Source organism: Oncorhynchus mykiss, chromosome 9, assembly GCF_013265735.2.
Source record: "Oncorhynchus mykiss isolate Arlee chromosome 9, USDA_OmykA_1.1, whole genome shotgun sequence".
Taxonomy (NCBI): Eukaryota; Metazoa; Chordata; class Actinopteri; order Salmoniformes; family Salmonidae; genus Oncorhynchus; species Oncorhynchus mykiss.
In genome coordinates this window covers 10,601,739-10,623,875 of record NC_048573.1, presented here as the reverse complement: position 1 = coordinate 10,623,875, position 22,137 = coordinate 10,601,739, and the positions used below count along the sequence as shown (strand labels likewise).

General features: G+C 42.0%; 1 protein-coding gene across 2 annotated transcripts in view; it reads right to left on the bottom strand.

The window, feature by feature from the left end:
- Positions 1-22,137, bottom strand: part of LOC110532909 (rho GTPase-activating protein 6) — a 119,678-nt gene that overhangs the window by 39,243 nt on the left and 58,298 nt on the right. For both annotated transcript variants that reach the window (XM_036987294.1, XM_036987295.1), the window contains exon 2: positions 6,332-6,488. In XM_036987294.1, coding sequence (XP_036843189.1) covers positions 6,332-6,488 — 157 coding nt within the window. The remainder of the gene's footprint in view (positions 1-6,331; positions 6,489-22,137) is intronic.

Genomic DNA, 22,137 nt, shown 5'->3' with positions numbered 1-22,137 from the left:
CGTTATGAGCACAGACTTCCTCCCGGTGACCGTTATGAGAATGGACTTCCTCCCGGTAACAGTTATGAGCACGGACTCCCTCCCTGTGATGGTTATGAGCACGGACTTCCTCCCTGTGACAGTTATGAGCACGGACTTCCTCCCTGTGACAGTTATGAACACGGACTTCCTCCCTGTGATGGTTATGAGCACGGACTTCCTCCCTGTGACAGTTATGAGAATATCCCAGTTTAAATTAAATACAATTAAATAAATTAATTGTGACTAATTGTGACTAATTGAGGCAGGCATGTTTTTATTTTAATTTATTTATATAGCATAGTCATGCTGCTATAGAGCTGTCTAAAAGAGGCATTGACTGATCTGTCTTCTATTTACATATTCTATAGGGAATGAGTCTTGATACTACAGCGTTGTCGAGTGACTGTTAGTTTTCTATAATGAGTCTTGATACTACAGCGTTGTCCAGTGACTGTTAGTTTTCTATAATGAGTCTTGATACTACAGCGTTGTCGAGTGACTGTTAGTTTTCTATAATGAGTCTTGATACTACAGCGTTGTCGAGTGACTGTTAGTTTTCTATAATGAGTCTTGATACTACAGCGTTGTCGAGTGACTGTTAGTTTTCTATAATGAGTCTTGATACTACAGCGTTGTCGAGTGACTGTTAGTTTTCTATAATGAGTCTTGATACTACAGCGTTGTTGAGTGACTGTTAGTTTTCTGTAATGAGTCTTGATACTACAGCGTTGTCGAGTGACTGTTAGTTTTCTATAATGAGTCTTGATACTACAGCGTTGTCGAGTGACTGTTAGTTTTCTATAATGAGTCTTGATACTACAGCGTTGTCGAGTGACTTTGTTAGTTTTCTATAATGAGTCTTGATACTACAGCGTTGTCGAGTGACTGTTAGTTTTCTATAATGAGTCTTGATACTACAGCGTTGTCGAGTGACTGTTAGTTTTCTATAAAGAGTCTTGATACTACAGCGTTGTCGAGTGACTGTTAGTTTTCTATAATGAGTCTTGATACTACAGCGTTGTCGAGTGACTGTTAGTTTTCTATAATGAGTCTTGATACTACAGCGTTGTCGAGTGACTGTTAGTTTTCTATAATGAGTCTTGATACTACAGCGTTGTCCAGTGACTGTTAGTTTTCTATTCCAGGATTCAGTAAGGAATGAGTTTATATTATACCATGGAATTAGCATTTATTGGAACAAATTAGGTGAAAATCTGTCCATGACTGGGCACATGCTGTTACCGTAGCACTTTTCAATGCTGGATGCTGTATGGTTGTACACAAGAGGTTGTTCAATTGTAGACAATCTATTTACTCCGTTCCGGTTATTATTATGAGCCGTTCTCCCCTCGGCAGCCTCCTGTGTTTGTATAGCAGCTGTGTTTCAGAAACTATGCATTACTGAGGGGCCCAGGAGGAGCGTGAAGTTGCCCCTAGACGCTGATCCTGATTCAGTTTAGCATTTCCCCCACTAATGGTTACGGTCAGGATTGGGGGATGGGAAGCTGATCCTAGATCTGTACCCATGGGAAACGTCACCCCAGAGAGAGGGGCCATATCCCTTTGACCCCAGAGTTTGGGAAAAGAGAGGACGAAAAGGATGCAAGAGGGAGAAATAAAGAGGGAGAATAGAGGGAGAAAGAGGGAGAGAAAGATGGAGACAAGAGGGAGAGAGGGAGGATTAACAAAAAGGGTAAAAATGGTAGAAAAAGAGGAAGAGAGAGGGATGAAAGAGGGAGAGAGGGGGTGAAAGAGGGAGAGAGAGGGATGAAAGAGGGATGAAAGAGGGATGAAAGAGGGATGAAAGAGTAAGAGAGAGGGATGAAAGAGGGACGAAAGAGGGATGAAAGAGGGAGAGAGAGGGATGAAAAAGGTAGAGACAGGGATGAAAGAGGGAGAGAGAGGGATGAAAGAGGGAGAGAGGGATGAAAAAGGTAGAGACAGGGATGAAAGAGGGAGAGAGAGGGATGAAAGAGGGAGAGAGAGGGATGAAAGAGGGACGAAAGAGGGAGAGAGAGGGATGAAAGAGGGACGAAAGAGGGGGGAAAGGGGTAGATAGAGGGATGAAAGAGGGAGAGAGGGATGAAAAAGGTAGAGACAGGGATGAAAGAGGGAGAGAGAGGGATGAAAGAGGGACGAAAGAGGGAGGAAAGGGGTAGATAGAGGGATGAAAGAGGGAGAGAGAGGGATGAAAAAGGTAGAGACAGGGATGAAAGAGGGAGAGAGAGGGATGAAAGAGGGACGAAAGAGGGAGGAAAGGGGTAGATAGAGGGATGAAAGAGGGAGAGAGAGGGATGAAAGAGGGAGAGAGAGGGATGAAAGAGGGAGAGAGAGGGAGAGAGGGGAAAGCGGGGAGAAAAAGAGGGGAAAGCGGTTTAAAAAACTCTTCCTATAAGTGATGTGGACTAACGACACATGATATTACTTAAAACATACAGATGTAGGCTCTTAATTTGAGCTAGTTTGCTACAGCATAAAAATCATCCCTCAGCAACAGAATATTTGAATTATTATGTGTATTAAAAGTAATGTAGGGGTTGATACATTTTTTGTTAGGGAAAATCACATCTGACATCTTAAAGTGGAAATTACAAACTTAAGAAGCCATTTTAAACCTGAAAATGCACAAAAAAGTTATCAGCAACAAAAGAGTGATCAAATTAAGACCCTACATCTGTACTGCAGATAATTCTCACATTGCTGTTTTCCGGTCCAACATATGGCAAACATATACAATTAATCTACTACGAGTTTATCAAGGCTGAATCCCAAATGATTCACAATGACAAACGTATCCATGGGAACAAATGGATAAAACATGGATGTGCTGGGAAAAAATTGTGTTGACAAAGAACTTGATTGTGTTATGAAACCAACCAGCCACTGACCCAAAGTGAACAAACTGAAGTTCCCCCTAGATGAAATAAAGTTATTATATTCTAATCTCCATTCCTAACGATTGTGCCCAAAAAGTTACACTTTCCAATACAATATTTTTTTAGTTGTAAATATACAGGAGTCCTTTCTACTCTTTTACTTCAGGTAATAAAAATAAAAACTCACACAATAAATCAACGAAAGAGACATAACTTTGGAATGTTATTCTTCTGCTTTGACCGATAAACGTGCCCATGACAGTGTCCAGACAGTTGACTGATTAGAGAGAGGTCAGGGGTTAAAGGTCAAGAGGTTAACATTCTGAAAATAGACATGGATGGAGAAGCACTGAGACTGTTCAGGGTGACGCCTCTTATGTAGCCCTGGTGACAAGAGAGAGGAATGTAACACCCTACCACCCCTTCTACTCTTGTTACTCCTACTCTTCTTCCTATTCCTACTTTTGAATTTGATTTGACTAGATTAGATTAGACAAGATTAGATTTGATTTGACCAGATTAGATTTGACTAGATTAGATTTGTGACCGTTGGATTGTTGGTCCCCCCCCCCCCCCCTGACCAAGGCCCTTCTACCCCGATTGCTTCTCTCTGAGATGTATTGAAGTAACACATAGGCTGTAGCTCAGGACCTGAAGCAAGGATTATGCATATTCTTGGTACCATTTGAAAGGAAACACGTTGAAGTTGTGGAAATGTGAATTAAATGTAGGAGAATATAACACAATAGATCTGGTAGAAGAAAATACAAAGAAAAAAATAACTGTTTTATTTAAAAATATATATATTTAGGTCCCACATCTAGCCATCACTCTGGTTGTAATTCCCATGGTGTCCACAAGATGGTATGTGCAAAGTTTCAGATGGATCACTTTGAAGTATGAGCAAACTACATGACATTTAGTGTGAAGTCACCCAGGTACATTTGGGCAAATCGTGAAGGAGACATTTACATTCACGTGACATTTTTCTGCAAGAATATCGTCACATTTGTATACTTGGACTTTGATTTAGCTTTTCCAGTATTAGTAGCCATATTGTAAGTTCAACATTTGCAAAAAAAACAGTTTTCATAACTTCATAATGCTCCATATTCTTATAACTTCTGTCCAAAAGGAAAAGGCTTGCCGTCGCACAAGGATAGCCGCTACATTTTGCGACAGATTCGGGGATTCCAGAAACTCCCGTAAAGCCCAGCTCATTGGCTATCTAGCTAGCTTTGTTTGACCACGATTGGTGCTTATTTGACAAAGTTACAATCAATCATGTGAAGACCGCCCCGCGTCATTGGCGTGTCATGAAGGCGTCGTTCTCTGACCAAATTTGGTGTCCAATATGATATACCACATTCCTAATGATATAGTGAAGTCTGGTTACGTTCTAGGATCTCTGAGGAATAAATACGAATGTGATTTGACTGGTTGATACAACGTTTAGGGTTAGATTTTCAGATTCCTTTCTTTGCAAATTGAACGAGTGGAAATACAAAATCAATCGTGCATGCTATATGGACCTTTTTGGGATATGGAAAATGATTTTATCTAACAAAATGACACTTCATGTTATCCGTGGGACCCTTTGGATGATAAATCAGAGCAAGATTTCAGAATGTAGGTACACACTTCACCTTCAGAGGTGAATTTATCAAACCTATCTTGGTGATAAAAGCATTTTGTTGTTAGGAGCTCTCCTTTTTTCACAGTAATAGCTACTGTAAATTGGACAGTGCAGTTAAATTAACAAGAATTTAAGCTTTCAGCCGATATAAGACACTTATATATTCCGACATTTGTTGTTTCTCTAAAATCTGCGATCGTGACACGGCGCTGCATGATTTTCATATCATACTGTATATCACATCCGTATCATATCACGACTCCCTCTTTATCTTGTTCAATATGTTCAGAAAAGAGATTTAATTTAAAAAATGAATGTTTAAGAAATTTAAATCATGTTATTCCAGGACTATATGTCTATATGAGTCCGTCCTTTCTAGTATGGCCATAGAGTCTACTCCTCCTTTATAGCATGGCCATAGAGTCTACTCCTCCTCTCTAGCATGGCCATAGAGTCTACTCCTCCTTTCTAACATGGCCATAGAGTCTACTCCTCCTTTCTAGCATGGCCATAGAGTCTACACCTCCTCTCTAGTATGGCCATAGAGTCTACACCTCCTCTCTAGTATGGCCATAGAGTCTACACCTCCTTTCTAACATGGCCATAGAGTCTACACCTCCTCTCTAGCATGGCCATAGAGTCTACTCCTCCTCTCTAGCATGGCCATAGAGTCTACACCTCCTCTCTAGTATGGCCATAGAGTCTACTCCTCCTCTCTAACATGGCCATAGAGTCTACACCTCCTCTCTAGTATGGCCATAGAGTCTACACCTCCTCTCTAGCATGGCCATAGAGTCTACACCTCCTCTCTAGTATGGCCATAGAGTCTACTCCTCCTCTCTAGCATGGCCATAGAGTCTACACCTCCTCTCTAGTATGGCCATAGAGTCTACACCTCCTCTCTAGCATGGCCATAGAGTCTACACCTCCTCTCTAGTATGGCCATAGAGTCTACACCTCCTCTCTAGTATGGCCATAGAGTCTACTCCTCCTCTCTAACATGGCCATAGAGTCTACTCCTCCTCTCTAGTATGGCCATAGAGTCTACTCCTCCTCTCTAACATGGCCATAGAGTCTACTCCTCCTCTCTAGTATGGCCATAGAGTATACTCCTCCTCTCTAGTATGGCCATAGTGTCTACTCCTCCTCTCTAGCATGGCCATAGAGTCTACTCCTCATCTCTAGCATGGCCATATAGTCTACTCCTCCTCTCTAGTATGGCCATAGAGTCTACACCTCCTCTCTAGCATGGCCATAGAGTCTACTCCTCCTCTCTAGCATGGCAATAGAGTCTACTCCTCCTCTCTAGTATGGCCATAGAGTCTACTCCTCCTCTCTAGTATGGCCATAGAGTCTACTCCTCCTCTCTAGTATGGCCATAGAGTCTACTCCTCCTCTCTAGTATGGCCATAGAGTCTACTCATCCTCTCTAGTATGGCCATAGAGTCTACTCCTCCTCTCTAGTATGGCCATAGAGTCTACTTCCCCTTTATAGTATGGCCATAGAGTCTACTTCCCCTGTATAGTGTGGACATATACTGTAGTATTTATTCCTCACTTGTAAAGCTCTGGGGACTTCCATCTCATATCCCATAACATATTTCTGTCTTTTAGCATGGCCATATATGAACTGCTACCCCTTCCTCTGTACTTCTAGGGACGCTGATTATGAGGTCCTTCTCCTCCAGATTCAAACCCCAAAACCCTTTATTATCTGGAGATAGACCAGCCTCGTACACATATCTCTGTCTATCCTTTCTGGCATGGCCACAGAGTACCAGACCTATCAGTTCTGTACCTCTGGGGATGCTGATGTTGAAGTCCAGGTCCCTCTTCTCCAGATGGTAGCAGGCCACATCCTGCAGCCGGGCCCTCTCCAGCTCAGACAGGCTCTGGATGGGTACTGGCTGCAAACGGACACTCTGGCCCAACATGGTCGCCCACGTATGGTCACCCTGGAGGAGAGAGAAAAAGAAATAGATAGTGTTAGATGTGTAAAATATATATATATAAAACCTTTGTTCATGCAAGTTTGTCTCATTGAGATGTACATATTTTTTGGAAGAGAGACATGTTCAGAGTAATAAGAGAGAGAGAGAGAGAGAGAGAGAGAGAGAGAGAGAGAGAGAGAGAGAGAGAGAGAGAGAGAGAAGAAGCGAAGATGAGTGATTAAAGGAGTAGATGGAGATGGAAGAGGAGTGGAGGGAGAGAGAGGAAAAGAGATGAGTTGCATGTGATCATAGGTCATCAAGGTCATCAAGGTCATCAAGGTCATCATAAAAAAAAGAATGTCAGAAAAAGAAAAAGACAAATCGATAGTCTCAATACTAAACGAGCTCAGCCCCCTCCTGTACTCCCTGTTCACCCATGACTACGTGGCCATGCACGCCTCCAACTCAATCATCAAGTTTGCAGACGACACAACAGTAGTGGTCTTGATTACCAACAATGACGAGGCTGAAGAAATTTGTCACCCAAAACCCTGACAAACCTTTACAGATGCACAATCAAGAGCATCCTGTCGGGCTGTTACAGCCTGGTACGGCAACTGCTCCGCCCTCAACCGTAAGGCTCTCCAGAGGGTGGTGAGGTCTACACAACGCATCACCGGGGGCAAACTACCTGCCCTCCATGACACCTACAGCACCCGATGTCACAGGAAGGCCAAAAAAATCATCAAGGACAAGAACCACCCGAGCCTCTGTCTGTTCCCACCGCTACCATAAAGAAGGCGAGGTCAATATAGGTGCAACAAAGCTGGGACCGAAGGACTGAAAAACAGCTTTAATCTCAAGGCTATCAGACTGCTGAACAGCCATCACTAACTCAGAGAGGCTGCTGCCTACATTGAGACCCAATCACTGGACACTTTAATAAATTGATCACTTTTCACTTCATACAATGCCACTCTAAATAATGCCACTGTTATAATGTTTACATATCTTACATTACTCATATCACATGTATGTACTGTATTGTGTACCATCTATTGCACCTTGCCTATGCCGCTCAGCCATCGCTCATCTATATACTTATATGTAGATATTCTCATTCACCCCTTTAGATTTGTGTGTAATAGGTTGTTGTTGGGGAATTGTTAGGTATTACTGCACTGTAGGAACTAGAAGCACAAGCATTTCGCTACACTCGCAATAACGTCTGCTAACCATGTGTATGTGACAAATAAAATGTGATTTGATTTGATTTCATCCCAAATATTATTTTTATCCACAAACCCACATGGAATATACGACTATGTAATGAACAGAAAACCATAGAAGGTTTATTTTGACGGTTGTCATCATTGCTGACTGCCACCCATCTGTACTATTATCCAACCATCAAATCCCCGTGGAATAGGATATACTGTAGATATAGTGTACATCCAAAATGGCACCCTATTCCTCAGCAGGGGGTAAGTTCCGTTTTTTCTTAGGGTGCGTTCGTAAATTCACTCTGGCTATCTACTCCTATCTCAGTACTCTCGTCTGAGCGTGCAAGAGCGAACTCTCAACACCTGTTGAATATGGCCGGTGTCAGTAAGAGCCAACTCTCAACACCTGTTGAATATGGCCGGTGTCAGTAAGAGCCAACTCTCAACACCTGTTGAATATGGCCGGTGTCAGTAAGAGCCAACTCTCAACACCTGTTGAATATGGCCGGTGTCAGTAAGAGCCAACTCTCAACACCTGTTGAATATGGCCGGTGTCAGTAAGAGCCAACTCTCAACACCTGTTGAATATGGCCGGTGTCAGTAAGAGCGAACTCTCAACACCTGTTGAATATGGCCGGTGTCAGTAAGAGTGAACTCTCAACACCTGTTGAATATGGCCGGTGTCAGTAAGAGCGAACTCTCAACACCTGTTGAATATGGCCGGTGTCAGTAAGAGCGAACTCTCAACACCTGTTGAATATGGCCGGTGTCAGTAAGAGCCAACTCTCAACACCTGTTGAATATGGCCGGTGTCAGTAAGAGCCAACTCTCAACACCTGTTGAATATGGCCTGTGTCAGTAAGAGCCAACTCTCAACACCTGTTGAATATGGCCGGTGTCAGTAAGAGCCAACTCTCAACACCTGTTGAATATGGCCGGTGTCAGTAAGAGCCAACTCTCAACACCTGTTGAATATGGCCGGTGTCAGTAAGAGTGAACTCTCAACACCTGTTGAATATGGCCGGTGTCAGTAAGAGCCAACTCTCAACACCTGTTGAATATGGCCGGTGTCAGTAAGAGTGAACTCTCAACACCTGTTGAATATGGCCGGTGTCAGTAAGAGGGAACTCTCAACACCTGTTGAATATGGCCGGTGTCAGTAAGAGCCAACTCTCAACACCTGTTGAATATGGCCGGTGTCAGTAAGAGCCAACTCTCAACACCTGTTGAATATGGCCGGTGTCAGTAAGAGCCAACTCTCAACACCTGTTGAATATGGCCAGTGTCAGTAAGAGCCAACTCTCAACACCTGTTGAATATGGCCGGTGTCAGTAAGAGCCAACTCTCAACACCTGTTGAATATGGCCGGTGTCAGTAAGAGCCAACTCTCAACACCTGTTGAATATGGCCTGTGTCAGTAAGAGCCAACTCTCAACACCTGTTGAATATGGCCGGTGTCAGTAAGAGGGAACTCTCAACACCTGTTGAATATGGCCGGTGTCAGTAAGAGCCAACTCTCAACACCTGTTGAATATGGCCGGTGTCAGTAAGAGCCAACTCTCAACACCTGTTGAATATGGCCGGTGTCAGTAATAGTCGGCAAAAAAGTGTAATTAAATTGTTGCCAGCAGCACAGTTACAGTCACCAAGGCACTGGATAACATGAAAACAGCCCAACCAGCTCTGCCAAGGCGAGAAAAAGGGTCAGAGTGAGGTTTTCTCTCATTTATGTCAGGAAGTAGCTAGCAAGCTAGCCAACGTTAGCCAGTTAGCTTGGGTGCTTGACTGCTGTTGTCAGGTCAGAGCACTCGGATCAACCCTACTCCTCAGCCAGTGTCCAGTGTGCTCTCTGAACGCTCTGAATTTCTGAAAGGAAAATCTGAAAACTCTCTGAATGTACTTACGGCCCAGAGCGCACTCTGAGCACACTCAGGGACTCCAGATCGAACTTACAAACACACCCTTAGTTGAAACACACACACACATCTATTACAGAAGAACAGACATCCATCTATTCTCTCTCTCTTGTGTTGGTTTAGACAAAGGACAAACTTCCTTTTGAACGCTGAAGGCTATGTCTGGGGGATTAATGTCAGGTCATTCTCAGGGTGGAGAAGAGAATAAGAGAGGTCACAACCGGAAGACTGTTCAATGCCCTCTCCCCCTGGGTTACAACACTGGACCCACAAGGCTTTGGGAATATTTAAAGTACGTTCCAAATGGCTTCCTATTCCCTATATAGTGTACACTACTTTTGACCCAGACCCATAAGGCTCTAGTCAAACGTAGTGCACTATATAGGGAATAGGGTGCCATTTGGGAAGTGGACTCCACAGGTCTTAGAACAGAAGCAGAAAAGCATGATGTTTTAATGTACTATGATATTGTTGTGGGAATACAGTGCATTCGCAAAGTGACCCCTTGACTTTTTCCACATCTTGTTATGTTACAGCCCTATTCTAAAATGGATGAAATAAAACATATTTCCTCAGACATCTACACACATTACTCCACAATGACAATGCAAAAACAGGTTTTTAGATTTAAAAAAGAACGGAAACAAATAAAAAAAGGTAAATATCCTTTTTACATAAGTATTCAGAACTTTTGCTAAGAGATTGTCAGAGCAAAAACCAAGCCATAAAAACCAAGCCATAAAAACCAAGCCATAAAAACCAAGCCATAAGGTCGAAGGAGAATCAACTGGTCTAAATCATCAGAGTAACTAATGCTGTTCTAGAATCAGAATCAACTGGTCTAGATCATCAGAGTAACTAATGCTGTTCTAGAATCAGAATCAACTGGTTGAGATCATCAGAGTAACTAATGCTATTCTAGAATCAGAATCAACTGGTTGAGATCATCAGAGTAACTAATGCTGTTCTAGAATCAGAATCAACTGGTCTAGATCATCAGAGTAACTAATGCTGTTCTAGAATCAGAATCAACTGGTTGAGATCATCAGAGTAACTAATGCTATTCTAGAATCAGAATCAACTGGTTGAGATCATCAGAGTAACTAATGCTGTTCTAGAATCAGAATCAACTGGTCTAGATCATCAGAGTAACTAATGCTGTTCTAGAATCAGAATCAACTGGTTGAGATCATCAGAGTAACTAATGCTATTCTAGAATCAGAATCAACTGGTCTAGATCATTCGAGTAACTAATGCTGTTCTAGAATCAGAATCAACTGGTCTAGATCATCAGAGTAACTAATGCTATTCTAGAATCAGAATCAACTGGTCTAGATCATTCGAGTAACTAATGCTGTTCTAGAATCAGAATCAACTGGTCTAGATCATCAGAGTAACTAATGCTATTCTAGAATCAGAATCAACTGGTCTAGATCATTTGAGTAACTAATGCTGTTCTAGAATCAGAATCAACTGGTCTAGATCATCAGAGTAACTAATGCTATTCTAGAATCAGAATCAACTGGTCTAGATCATTCGAGTAACTAATGCTGTTCTAGAATCAGAATCAACTGGTTGAGATCATCAGAGTAACTAATGCTATTCTAGAATCAGAATCAACTGGTTGAGATCATCAGAGTAACTAATGCTGTTCTAGAATCAGAATCAACTGGTCTAGATCATCAGAGTAACTAATGCTGTTCTAGAATCAGAATCAACTGGTTGAGATCATCAGAGTAACTAATGCTATTCTAGAATCAGAATCAACTGGTTGAGATCATCAGAGTAACTAATGCTGTTCTAGAATCAGAATCAACTGGTCTAGATCATCAGAGTAACTAATGCTGTTCTAGAATCAGAATCAACTGGTTGAGATCATCAGAGTAACTAATGCTATTCTAGAATCAGAATCAACTGGTCTAGATCATTCGAGTAACTAATGCTGTTCTAGAATCAGAATCAACTGGTCTAGATCATCAGAGTAACTAATGCTATTCTAGAATCAGAATCAACTGGTCTAGATCATTCGAGTAACTAATGCTGTTCTAGAATCAGAATCAACTGGTCTAGATCATCAGAGTAACTAATGCTATTCTAGAATCAGAATCAACTGGTCTAGATCATTCGAGTAACTAATGCTGTTCTAGAATCAGAATCAACTGGTCTAGATCATCAGAGTAACTAATGCTATTCTAGAATCAGAATCAACTGGTCTAGATCATTCGAGTAACTAATGCTGTTCTAGAATCAGAATCAACTGGTCTAGATCATCAGAGTAACTCATGCTATTCTAGAATCAGAATCAACTGGTCTAGATCATTCGAGTAACTAATGCTGTTCTAGAATCAGAATCAACTGGTCTAGATCATCAGAGTAACTAATGCTATTCTAGAATCAGAATCAACTGGTCTAGATCATTCGAGTAACTAATGCTGTTCTAGAATCAGAATCAACTGGTCTAGATCATCAGAGTAACTAATGCTATTCTAGAATCAGAATCAACTGGTCTAGAACATTAGAGTAACTAATGCTGAACCAACAACCCCCTGTTATAATACTACAGCTAGTACTGAACCCCCTGGTATATTACTACAGCTAGTACTGAACCCCCTGGTACATTACTACAGCTAGTACTGAACCCCCTGGTATATTACTACAGCTAGTACTGAACCCCCTGGTATATTACTACAGCTAAGGTAGCCCTGCTACAAGAACCTGGCCTTTCCACTGGCATTACATTGGGCTGTTTATGCTGAGTGGACAAATGGACTGTGTATGCGTGTGATTGGGTGGGGGCGGTGGGGGTTGTGTGTGTGTGTCAGGATTCTGGAACCCTTGTTAGAAGGTTGTATACTTTCTCATGAGGATATGGTTCTGTTCTATTGCTAGTATGAACCATTATTAGTGTTAGGTGACCCGGTGAATCCTCGTATGTTTGACTGGCGGGATATGAATCATTTCATTTCCATCACTACCAGGCTGTTCCGTTTATTTTCCTTGTTTGTCATGTCAGCACCGAAACAGCTTTCCACTGGAGTCATCACCACTCTACCTGCCTGACCGGGCCGGGAGTCAAAGGTCAGAGGTCGTCACACATGTCATGTGATGGGAGTGCGGTAAGTTGAGCCATTTTTTACATTCAGCATCACTCCATCAAGGGAAACACAGTATTCCCTCTGACAGATATCTACGTATACTGCAGGAGGTTCTGCATCCCTGGAGGAAAATCAGATTTGATGTAAATATAAACGTTTTGAAAACATAGCTTGTCCAAAAAAAGGGGTCTCTTGGGCACAACTTACTCACGGTATGTGGTACATTGAGCATAGGGACAGGGGAAGTTTGGCTGCCTTGGGGTAAGTGGGTGATAGTGTCCTGTGACAGTGGGTGAAGGAGTCTTGTGACAGTGGGTGAAGGAGTCTTGTGACAGTGGGTGAAGGTGTCCTGTCACAGTGGGTGAAGGTGTCCTGTGACAGTGGGTGAAGGTGTCCTGTGACAGTGGGTGAATGTGTCTTGTGACAGTGGGTGAAGGTGTCTTGTGACAGTGGGTGAATGTGTCCTGTCACCGTGGGTGAAGGTGTCCTGTCACAGTGGGTGAAGGTGTCCTGTGACAGTGGGTGAAGGTGTCCTGTGACAGTGGGTGAAGGTGTCCTGTGACAGAGGGTGAAGGTGTCCTGTGACAGTGGGTGAAGGAGTCTTGTCACAGTGGGTGAAGATGCTAATAGGTCAAAGTTTAATTTATGGAATGGGGGTGTGGTATATTGTATACCTTAAATGTATGCCTACATTCTGATATACAGTTGAAGTCGGAAGTTTACATACAAATAGGTTAAAACTCGTTTTTCAACCGATCCACAAGTTTCTTGTTAAAAAAACAATCGTTTTGGCCAAAAAAAATCCAACAATTGTTGACAGATTATTTCACTTATTCACTGTATCACAATTCCAGTGGGTCAGAAGTTAAATTTTTTACCTTTATTTAACTAAGCAAGTCAGTTAGTCAGTCAGTCAGTTAATTACAGCCTAGGAACAGTGGGTTAACTGCCTGTTAAGGGGGAGAACGACAGATTTGTACCTTGTCAGGTCAGGGGATTGAACTTGCAACCTTCCGGTTACTAATCCAACGCTCTAACCACCAGGCTATCCTGCCACCCCATACATTAAGTTGACTGTGCCTTTAAACAGCTTGTGAAATTCCAGAAAATGATGTCATGGCTTTAGAAGCTTCTGATAGGCTAATTGACATTATTCAAGTCAATTGGAGGTGAACCTGTGGATGTATTTCAAGGCCTACCTTCAAACTCAGTGCCTCTTTGCTTGACATCATGGGAAATTCAAAAGAAATCACCCGAGACCTCAGAAAAAAATTGTAGACCTCCACAAGTCTGGTTCATCCTTGGGAGCAATTTCCAAATGCCTGAAGGTACCACGTTCATCTGTACAAACAATAGTATGCAAGTATAAACACCATGGTTCCACTCAGCCATCATACCGCTCCGGAAGGAGACGCGTTCTGTCTCCTAGAGATGAAAGTACTTTGGTGCTAAAAGTGCAAATCAATCCCAGAACAACAGCAAAGGACTTTGTGAAGATGCTGGAGTAAACAGGTACAAATGTATCTATATCCACAGTAAAACGAGTCCTATATCGACATAACCTGTAAGGCCGCTCAGCAAGGAAGAAGTCACTGCCAGACTGCGGTTTGTAACTGCACATGGGGACAAAGATCGTACTTTTTGGAGAAATGTCCTCTGGTCTGATGAAACAAAAATAGAACTGTTTGGCCATAGTGACCATCATTATGTTTGGAGGAAAAAGGGGGAGGCTGCAAGCTGAAGAACACCATCCCAACCGTGAAGCACGGGGTGGCAGCATCATGTTGTGGAGGTGCTTTGCTGCAGGAGGGACTGGTGCACTTCACAAAATAGATGGCTTCATGAGGAGGAAAATTATGTGGATATATTGAAGCAACATCTCAAGACATCAGTCAGGAAGTTAAAGCTTGGTCGCAAATGGGTCTTCCAAATGGACAATGGCAGAACTAAAAAAGTGTGTGCGAGCAAGGAGGCCTACAAACCTGACTCAGTTGCACCAGCTCTGTCAGGAGGAATGCGCCAAAATTCACCCAACTTATTGTGGGAAGCTTGTGGAAGGCTACCTGAAATGTTTGACCCAAGTTAAACAATTTAAAGGCAATGCTACCAAATATTAAATGAGTGTATGTAAACTTCTGAATGTGATGAAAGAAATTAAATCTGAAATAAATCACTCTCTCTACTATTATTTGGACATTTCACATTCTTAAAATAAAGTGGTGATCCTAACTAACCTAAAATAGGGAATTTTTACTAGGATTAAATATCACGAATTGTGACCAACTGAGTTTAAATGTATTTGGCTAAGGTGTATGTCAACTTCTGACAGAGACATTGTTTCAATGTGCAAATTCATGGTCAAGTTCTCTGTATTTGAGGCTACTAAGCCCAGGAAACTTGTCCGTGAGATATTTTTTCATGCTCAGACTCCATCTCATCAGATAAGACTGTTCGTTCCTCTGCTACTCTCTCATAGCCTCTCTGTATACAGCTCAGACTCCATCTCATCAGATAAGACTGTTCGTTCCTCTGCTACTCTCTCATAGCCTCTCTTTATACAGCTCAGACTCCATCTCATCAGATAAGACTGTTCGTTCCTCTGCTACTCTCTCATAGCCTCTCTTTATACCGCTCAGACTCCATCTCATCAGATAAAACCGTGTGTGTCTCTGCTACTCTCTCATAGCCTCTCTTTATACAGCTCAGACTCCATCTCATCAGATAAGACTGTTCGTTCCTCTGCTACTCTCTCATAGCCTCTCTTTATACAGCTCAGACTCCATGTCATCAGATAAGACCTTGTGTGTCTCTGTTAATCTATCATAGCCTCTCTTTATACAACTCAGACTCCATCTCATCAGATAAGACTGTTCGTTCCTCTGCTACTCTCTCATAGCCTCTCTGTATACAGCTCAGACTCCATCTCATCAGATAAGACTGTTCGTTCCTCTGCTACTCTCTCATAGCCTCTCTTTATACAACTCAGACTCCATCTCATCAGATAAGACTGTTCGTTCCTCTGCTACTCTCTCATAGCCTCTCTTTATACAGCTCAGACTCCATGTCATCAGATAAGACCTTGTGTGTCTCTGTTAATCTATCATAGCCTCTCTTTATACAACTCAGACTCCATCTCATCAGATAAGACTGTTCGTTCCTCTGCTACTCTCTCATAACCTCTCTTTATACAACTCAGACTCCATCTCATCAGATAAGACTGTTCGTTCCTCTGCTACTCTCTCATAGCCTCTCTGTATACAGCTCAGACTCCATCTCATCAGATAAGACCTTGTGTGTCTCCTCCACACTGTCATAACCTCTCTTTCACACTGTACATATACATTTTATTTTTTTGTCAATGTGCCTCTTCGGTGTCATTCAGTCTTTTTTTTAATCTCTTTCTGCTGCTCAAATGGATTTCTTCCTTTCTCTCACTTCCTTGGCAACAGGAACAACAGCAACAGCAACAGTAACTTCCTTAACAACAGGACCCTGAACAGCTTCTACCCCCAAGCCATAAGTCTGCTAAATAGTTAGTCCGGGTAGCTCCTGGTTAACTATTTAACTCTCTGCATTCACCCTTTTAGCACTAACGTTTCTGACTCATCACATACTGTACTCTGCTGCTACTGTTTAATATCCTCACTTTATTCCTAATTATATGTACATACAGTATCTACCTCAATTATCCAGTACCCCTACACATTGACTCGGTATATAGCCAAGTTATCGTTATTTATTATTAATTGTATTATTGCATGTTTTACTCTTCTATTTGGGGCGGCAGGGTAGCCTAGTGGTTAGAGCGTTGGACTAGTAACGGTTGCAAGTTCAAATCCCTGAGCTGACAAGGTACAAATCTGTCGTTCTGCCCCTGAACAACGCAGTTAACCCTAGGCCGTCATTGAAAATAAGAATTTGTTCTTACCTGACTTGCCTAGTAAAATAAAGGTACGAAATTATTTCTCTGTTTTCTTTCTCTCTACATTGTTGGGAAGGGGCCAGTAAGCATTTCACTGTTAGTCCACACCTGTTGTTTACGAAGCATACCATTTGATTTGATGGAATTTGATATGGCAGCTCTCTCAGGAACCTCAAGGGGGGCTAGACCCGTGCTTGTTTTCTCTGTGTATACATGGGACATGATGAAAGAGGAAAGACACCTAGTCAGCTGTACAACTGAATGTATCCAACTGAAATGTGTCCCGCGCATTTAACCCAAACCCCTCTGATGTCTGCTCTGTAACGACAGAAATGCCTCTTGAGTTAATATGCAAAACTGCAATGTAATATTATGTTTATAACTGACCAATTGTAGTCATCATTTGTATGGTTCAACTTATCCCATGGCCATTGGCTCAACTACACCAAGGCAAACATTGTGACCATATTATCCCACACAGCTATAAGATGCACTTTCATGTTAGGTTTAGGACCTCATATTGAAGCTTATAGAGACCCCAACTGATGTATAAAACACTATTAAAATAATCTACGTTGGTTTAGATACACGCATAATAAATTCAGACATAACATAATACATTCATTTGACTTGGTGAAACTCAGTTTGTTGTATCTAAACTTGCTTACCACTGTTTCCACGTGGTTTCTTCCTTTACAGACTCCAGGAAATGATGACCTCTTCCTAAATATTTGGTTGCATGGTGACTTTTGTGTTTCCTGGAAACAAGGGGTGGCTCAATTTACCAGAACAACAGATAGTGTCAGAAAAGTGTTTCACCGATCCGTTCAGGAAAAGACATTCAGGCTTTAAAACAATGACCATAGTCTATAGTAGTGTAGTCATTTATATTTTACTTCTATTGATGTCTGGATTGGTAGCTGTGGACTCTCTCTCTTTCTCTATGTCTCCCCATTTCTGTCACGAGGGACTCACCCTCTCTGTCTGTTGTCTGGTAAAGTTTATGAGCCGTCTTCTTGTTTTCTCTCTCTCCCCCCCCCCCCCCTTTTCCGCCTCCTCTCCCCCTTTCCCACTTACCCCCCCCCCCCCCCCCCCATCTCTCTGAGGGGTTCCAGTCCATGGCAGGAAGCAACACAATACAAAACACATGACGAACCGACCCGTAACTACATACACAGGAACACAGAGGCAATGAATAGTAAAGAAACCACAACATACACAGACAGGAACATGCAGGCATGAACACACACACACATACACACACACACACACACACATACACACACACACACACAGACACACATGGCTATTTGTGTACTTGTATGAGTGCATATGTACAGTATACGCCTGTGAGGCAATTGTAGTAACGCCTAATCATTTCCACTTAAATGAAAAACCCTGAACAGAGTCACGCCTCAGGTTAGCACTGTGACTTTCTATAAACATACTCAACGTGAACGTACAGGTATGGCATGTCATTCTTCCCTCTTTCACTACTTCAATATAACCAATGCACCCCTGCTTACGAGAATAGAGAGAACAGAGGAGAGAATAGAGGAGAGAATAGAGAGAACAGAGGAGAGAATAGAGGAGAGAATAGAGAGAACAGAGGAGAGAATAGAGGAGAGAATAGAGAGAACAGAGGAGAAAATAGAGGAGAGAATAGAGGAGAGAATAGAGGAGAGAACAGAGGAGAGAACAGAGGAGAGAATAGAGGAGAGAATAGAGAGAACAGAGGAGAGAATAGAGAGAACAGAGGAGAGAACAGAGAGAATAGAGGAGAGAATAGAGAATAGAGGAGAGAGAAGAGGAGAGAATAGAGGAGAGGAGAGAATAGAGGAGAGAATAGAGAGAACAGAGGAGAGAATAGAGGAGAGAATAGAGGAGAGAATAGAGGAGAGAATAGAGAGAACAGAGGAGAGAATAGAGGAGAGAATAGAGAGAACATAATGTAATGTAATAGTATAATAGTGAAGGTGTAAACTTGGCAGTAGAAAATCTTAACAGTATATTTGACCTCTCAGCTTCCCTATCAAATCTAAAAATCGCAAATAGAAAACCGAAGAAAATGAACAATAATGACAAATGGTTTGATGAAGAATGCAAAAATCTAAGAAAGAAATTGAGAAACATATCCAACTAAAACACAGAGACCCAGAAAACCTGAGCCTACACCTTCACTATGGTGAATCACTAAAACAATACAGAAATACACCACGGAAAAAGAAGGACAGCATGTCAGAAGTCAGCTCAATGTAATTGAAGAATCCATAGACTATAACCACTTCTGTGAAAATTGGAAAACACTAAACAAACAACAACACAAAGAATTATCTGTCCAAAATGGAGATGTATGGGTAAACCACTTCTCCAATCTTTTTGGCTCTATAACAAAGAATAAAGAGCAAAAACATATACATGATCAAATACAGATCTTAGAATCAACTATTAAAGACGACCAGAACCCACTGGATTCTCCAATTACATTGAATGAGTTACAGGACAAAATAAAAACCCTCCAACCCAAAAAGGCCTGTGGTGTTGATGGTATCCTCAATGAAATGATCAAATATACAGACAACAAATTCCAATTGGCTACACTAAAACTCTTTAACATCATCCTTAGCTCTGGCATCTTACCCAATATTTGGAACCAAGGACTGATCACCCCAATCCACAAAAGTGGAGACAAATTTGACCCCAATAACTACCGTGGAATATGTGTCAACAGTAACCTTGGGAAAATCCTCTGCATTATCATTAACAGCAGACTCGTACATTTCCTCAATGAAAACAATGTACTGAGCAAATGTCAAATTGGCTTTTTACCAAATTACCGTACAACAGACCATGTATTCACCCTGCACACCCTAACTGACAACCAAACAAACCAAAACAAAGGCAAAGTCTTCTCATGCTTTGTTGATTTCAAAAAAGCCTTTGACTCAATTTGGCATGAGGGTCTGCTATAAAAACTGATGGAAAGTGGTGTTGGGGGTAAAACATACGACATTATAAAATCCATGTACACAAACAACAAGTGTGCGGTTAAAATTGGCAAAAAACACACACATTTCTTCACACAGGGTCGTGGGGTTAGACAGGGATGCAGCTTAAGCCCCACCCTCTTCAACATATATATCAACGAATTGGCGCGGGCACTAGAAAAGTCTGCAGCACCCGGCCTCCCCCTGCTAGAATCCAAAGTCAAATGTCTGCTGTTTGCTGATGATCTGGTGCTTCTGTCACCAACCAAGGAGGGCCTACAGCAGCACCTAGATCTTATGCACAAATTCTGTCAGACCTGGGCCCTGACAGTAAATCTCAGTAAGACTAAAATAATGGTGTTCCAAAAAAGGTCCAGTCACAAGGACCACAAATACAAATTCCATCTAGACACTGTTGCCCTAGAGCACACTATACATACCTTGGCCTAAACATCAGCGCCACAGGTAACTTGCACAAAGCTGTGAACAATCTGAGAGACAAGGCAAGAAGGGCATTCTATGCCATCAAAAGGAACATAAATTTCAACATACCAATTAGGATTTGGCTAAAAATACTTGAATCAGTCATAGAGCCCATTGCCCTTTATGGTTGTGAGGTCTGGGGTCCGCTCACCAACCAAGACTTCACAAAATGGGACAAACACCAAATTGAGACTGAACGCAGAATTCTGCAAAAATATCCTCTGTGTACAACGTAGAACACCAAATAATACATGCAGAGCAGAATTAGGCCGATACCCACTAATTATCAAAATCCAGAAAAGAGCCATTAAATTCTATAACCACCTAAAAGGAAGCGATTCCCAAACCTTCCATAACAAAGCCATCACCTACAAAGAGATGAACCTGGAGAAGAGTCCCCTAAGCAAGCTGGTCCTGGGGCTCTGTTCACAAACACAAACACACCCTACAGAGCCCCAGGACAACAGCACAATTAGACCCAACCAAATCATGAGAAAACAAAAAGATAATTACTTGACACATTGGAAAGAATTAACAAAAAAACAGAGCAAACTAGAATGCTATTTGGCCCTACACAGAGAGTACACAGCGGCAGAATACCTGACCACTGTGACTGACCCAAAATTAAGGAAAGCTTTGACTATGTACAGACTCAGTGAGCATAGCCTTGCTATTGAGAAAGGCCGCCATAGGCAGACATGGCTCTCAAGAGAAGACAGGCTATGTGCTCACTGCCCACAAAATGAGGTGGAAACTGAGCTGCACTTCCTAACCTCCTGCCCAATGTATGACCATATTAGAGAGACATATTTCCCTCAGATTACACAGATCCACAAAGAATTTGAAAACAAATCCAATTTTGAAAAACTCCCATATCTACTGGGTGAAATTCCACAGTGTGCCATCACAGCAGCAAGATTTGTGACCTGTTGCCACGAGAAAAGGGCAACCAGTGAAGAACAAACACCATTGTAAATACAACCCATATTTATGCTTATTTATTTTATCTTGTGTCCTTTAACCATTTGTACATTGTTAAAACACTGTACATATATATAATATGACATTTGTAATGTCTTTATTGTTTTGAAACTTCTGTATGTGTGATGTTTACTGTTAATTTGTATTGTTTTTCACTTGATATATGAACTTTATATATTATCTACCTCACTTGCTTTGGCAATGTTAACACATGTTTCCCATGCCAATAAAGCCCTTGAATTGAATTGAATTGAATTGAGAGAGAGAGAGAGACAGAGAGAGAGAGAGAGAGACAGAGAGAGAGAGAGAAATATATATATATATATATAAAAAATGCAATAAAGAAAATACAGAAAGAAAGAGAAAGTAAGAAAAAAAGTAAAGAAAAAAGAAAGAAAGAAGTAGACCTTTTTGTTTGTTGATGTTTTCTGTGACCTAAGCCAACTCAAGCAAACACAACTGCCAGTGAGCTAAAGACGTGGGCACTTTCCTTCCTCTCTCTCTCAGGACAACCTGAGAGCTTATGGCTCTAGAAATCAATTTTAAAAAGCCTGACTACTATAGTTTTCATGCCCAGACAAACAGAGGACGTGTATACAGGTGGACTAGTGGTTAGAGTGTAGGGGCAGTAGGTAGTCTAGTGGTTAGAGTGTAGGGGAGACAGGTAGCCTAGTGGTTAGAGTGAAGGGGTGGCAGGTAGACTAGTGGTTAGAGTGTAGGGGAGACAGGTAGACTAGTGGTTAGAGTGTAGGGGAGACAGGTAGCCTAGTGGTTAGAGTGTAGGGGAGACAGGTAGCCTAGTGGTTAGAGTGTAGGGGAGACAGGTAGCCTAGTGGTTAGAGTGTAGGGGCAGTAGGTAGTCTAGTGGTTAGAGTGTAGGGGAGACAGGTAGACTAGTGGTTAGAGTGTAGGGGCAGTAGGTAGTCTAGTGGTTAGAGTGTAGGGGAGACAGGTAGCCTAGTGGTTAGAGTGTAGGGGAGACAGGTAGCCTAGTGGTTAGAGTGTAGGGGAGACAGGTAGCCTAGTGGTTAGAGTGTAGGGGCGGCAGGTAGTCTAGTGGTTAGAG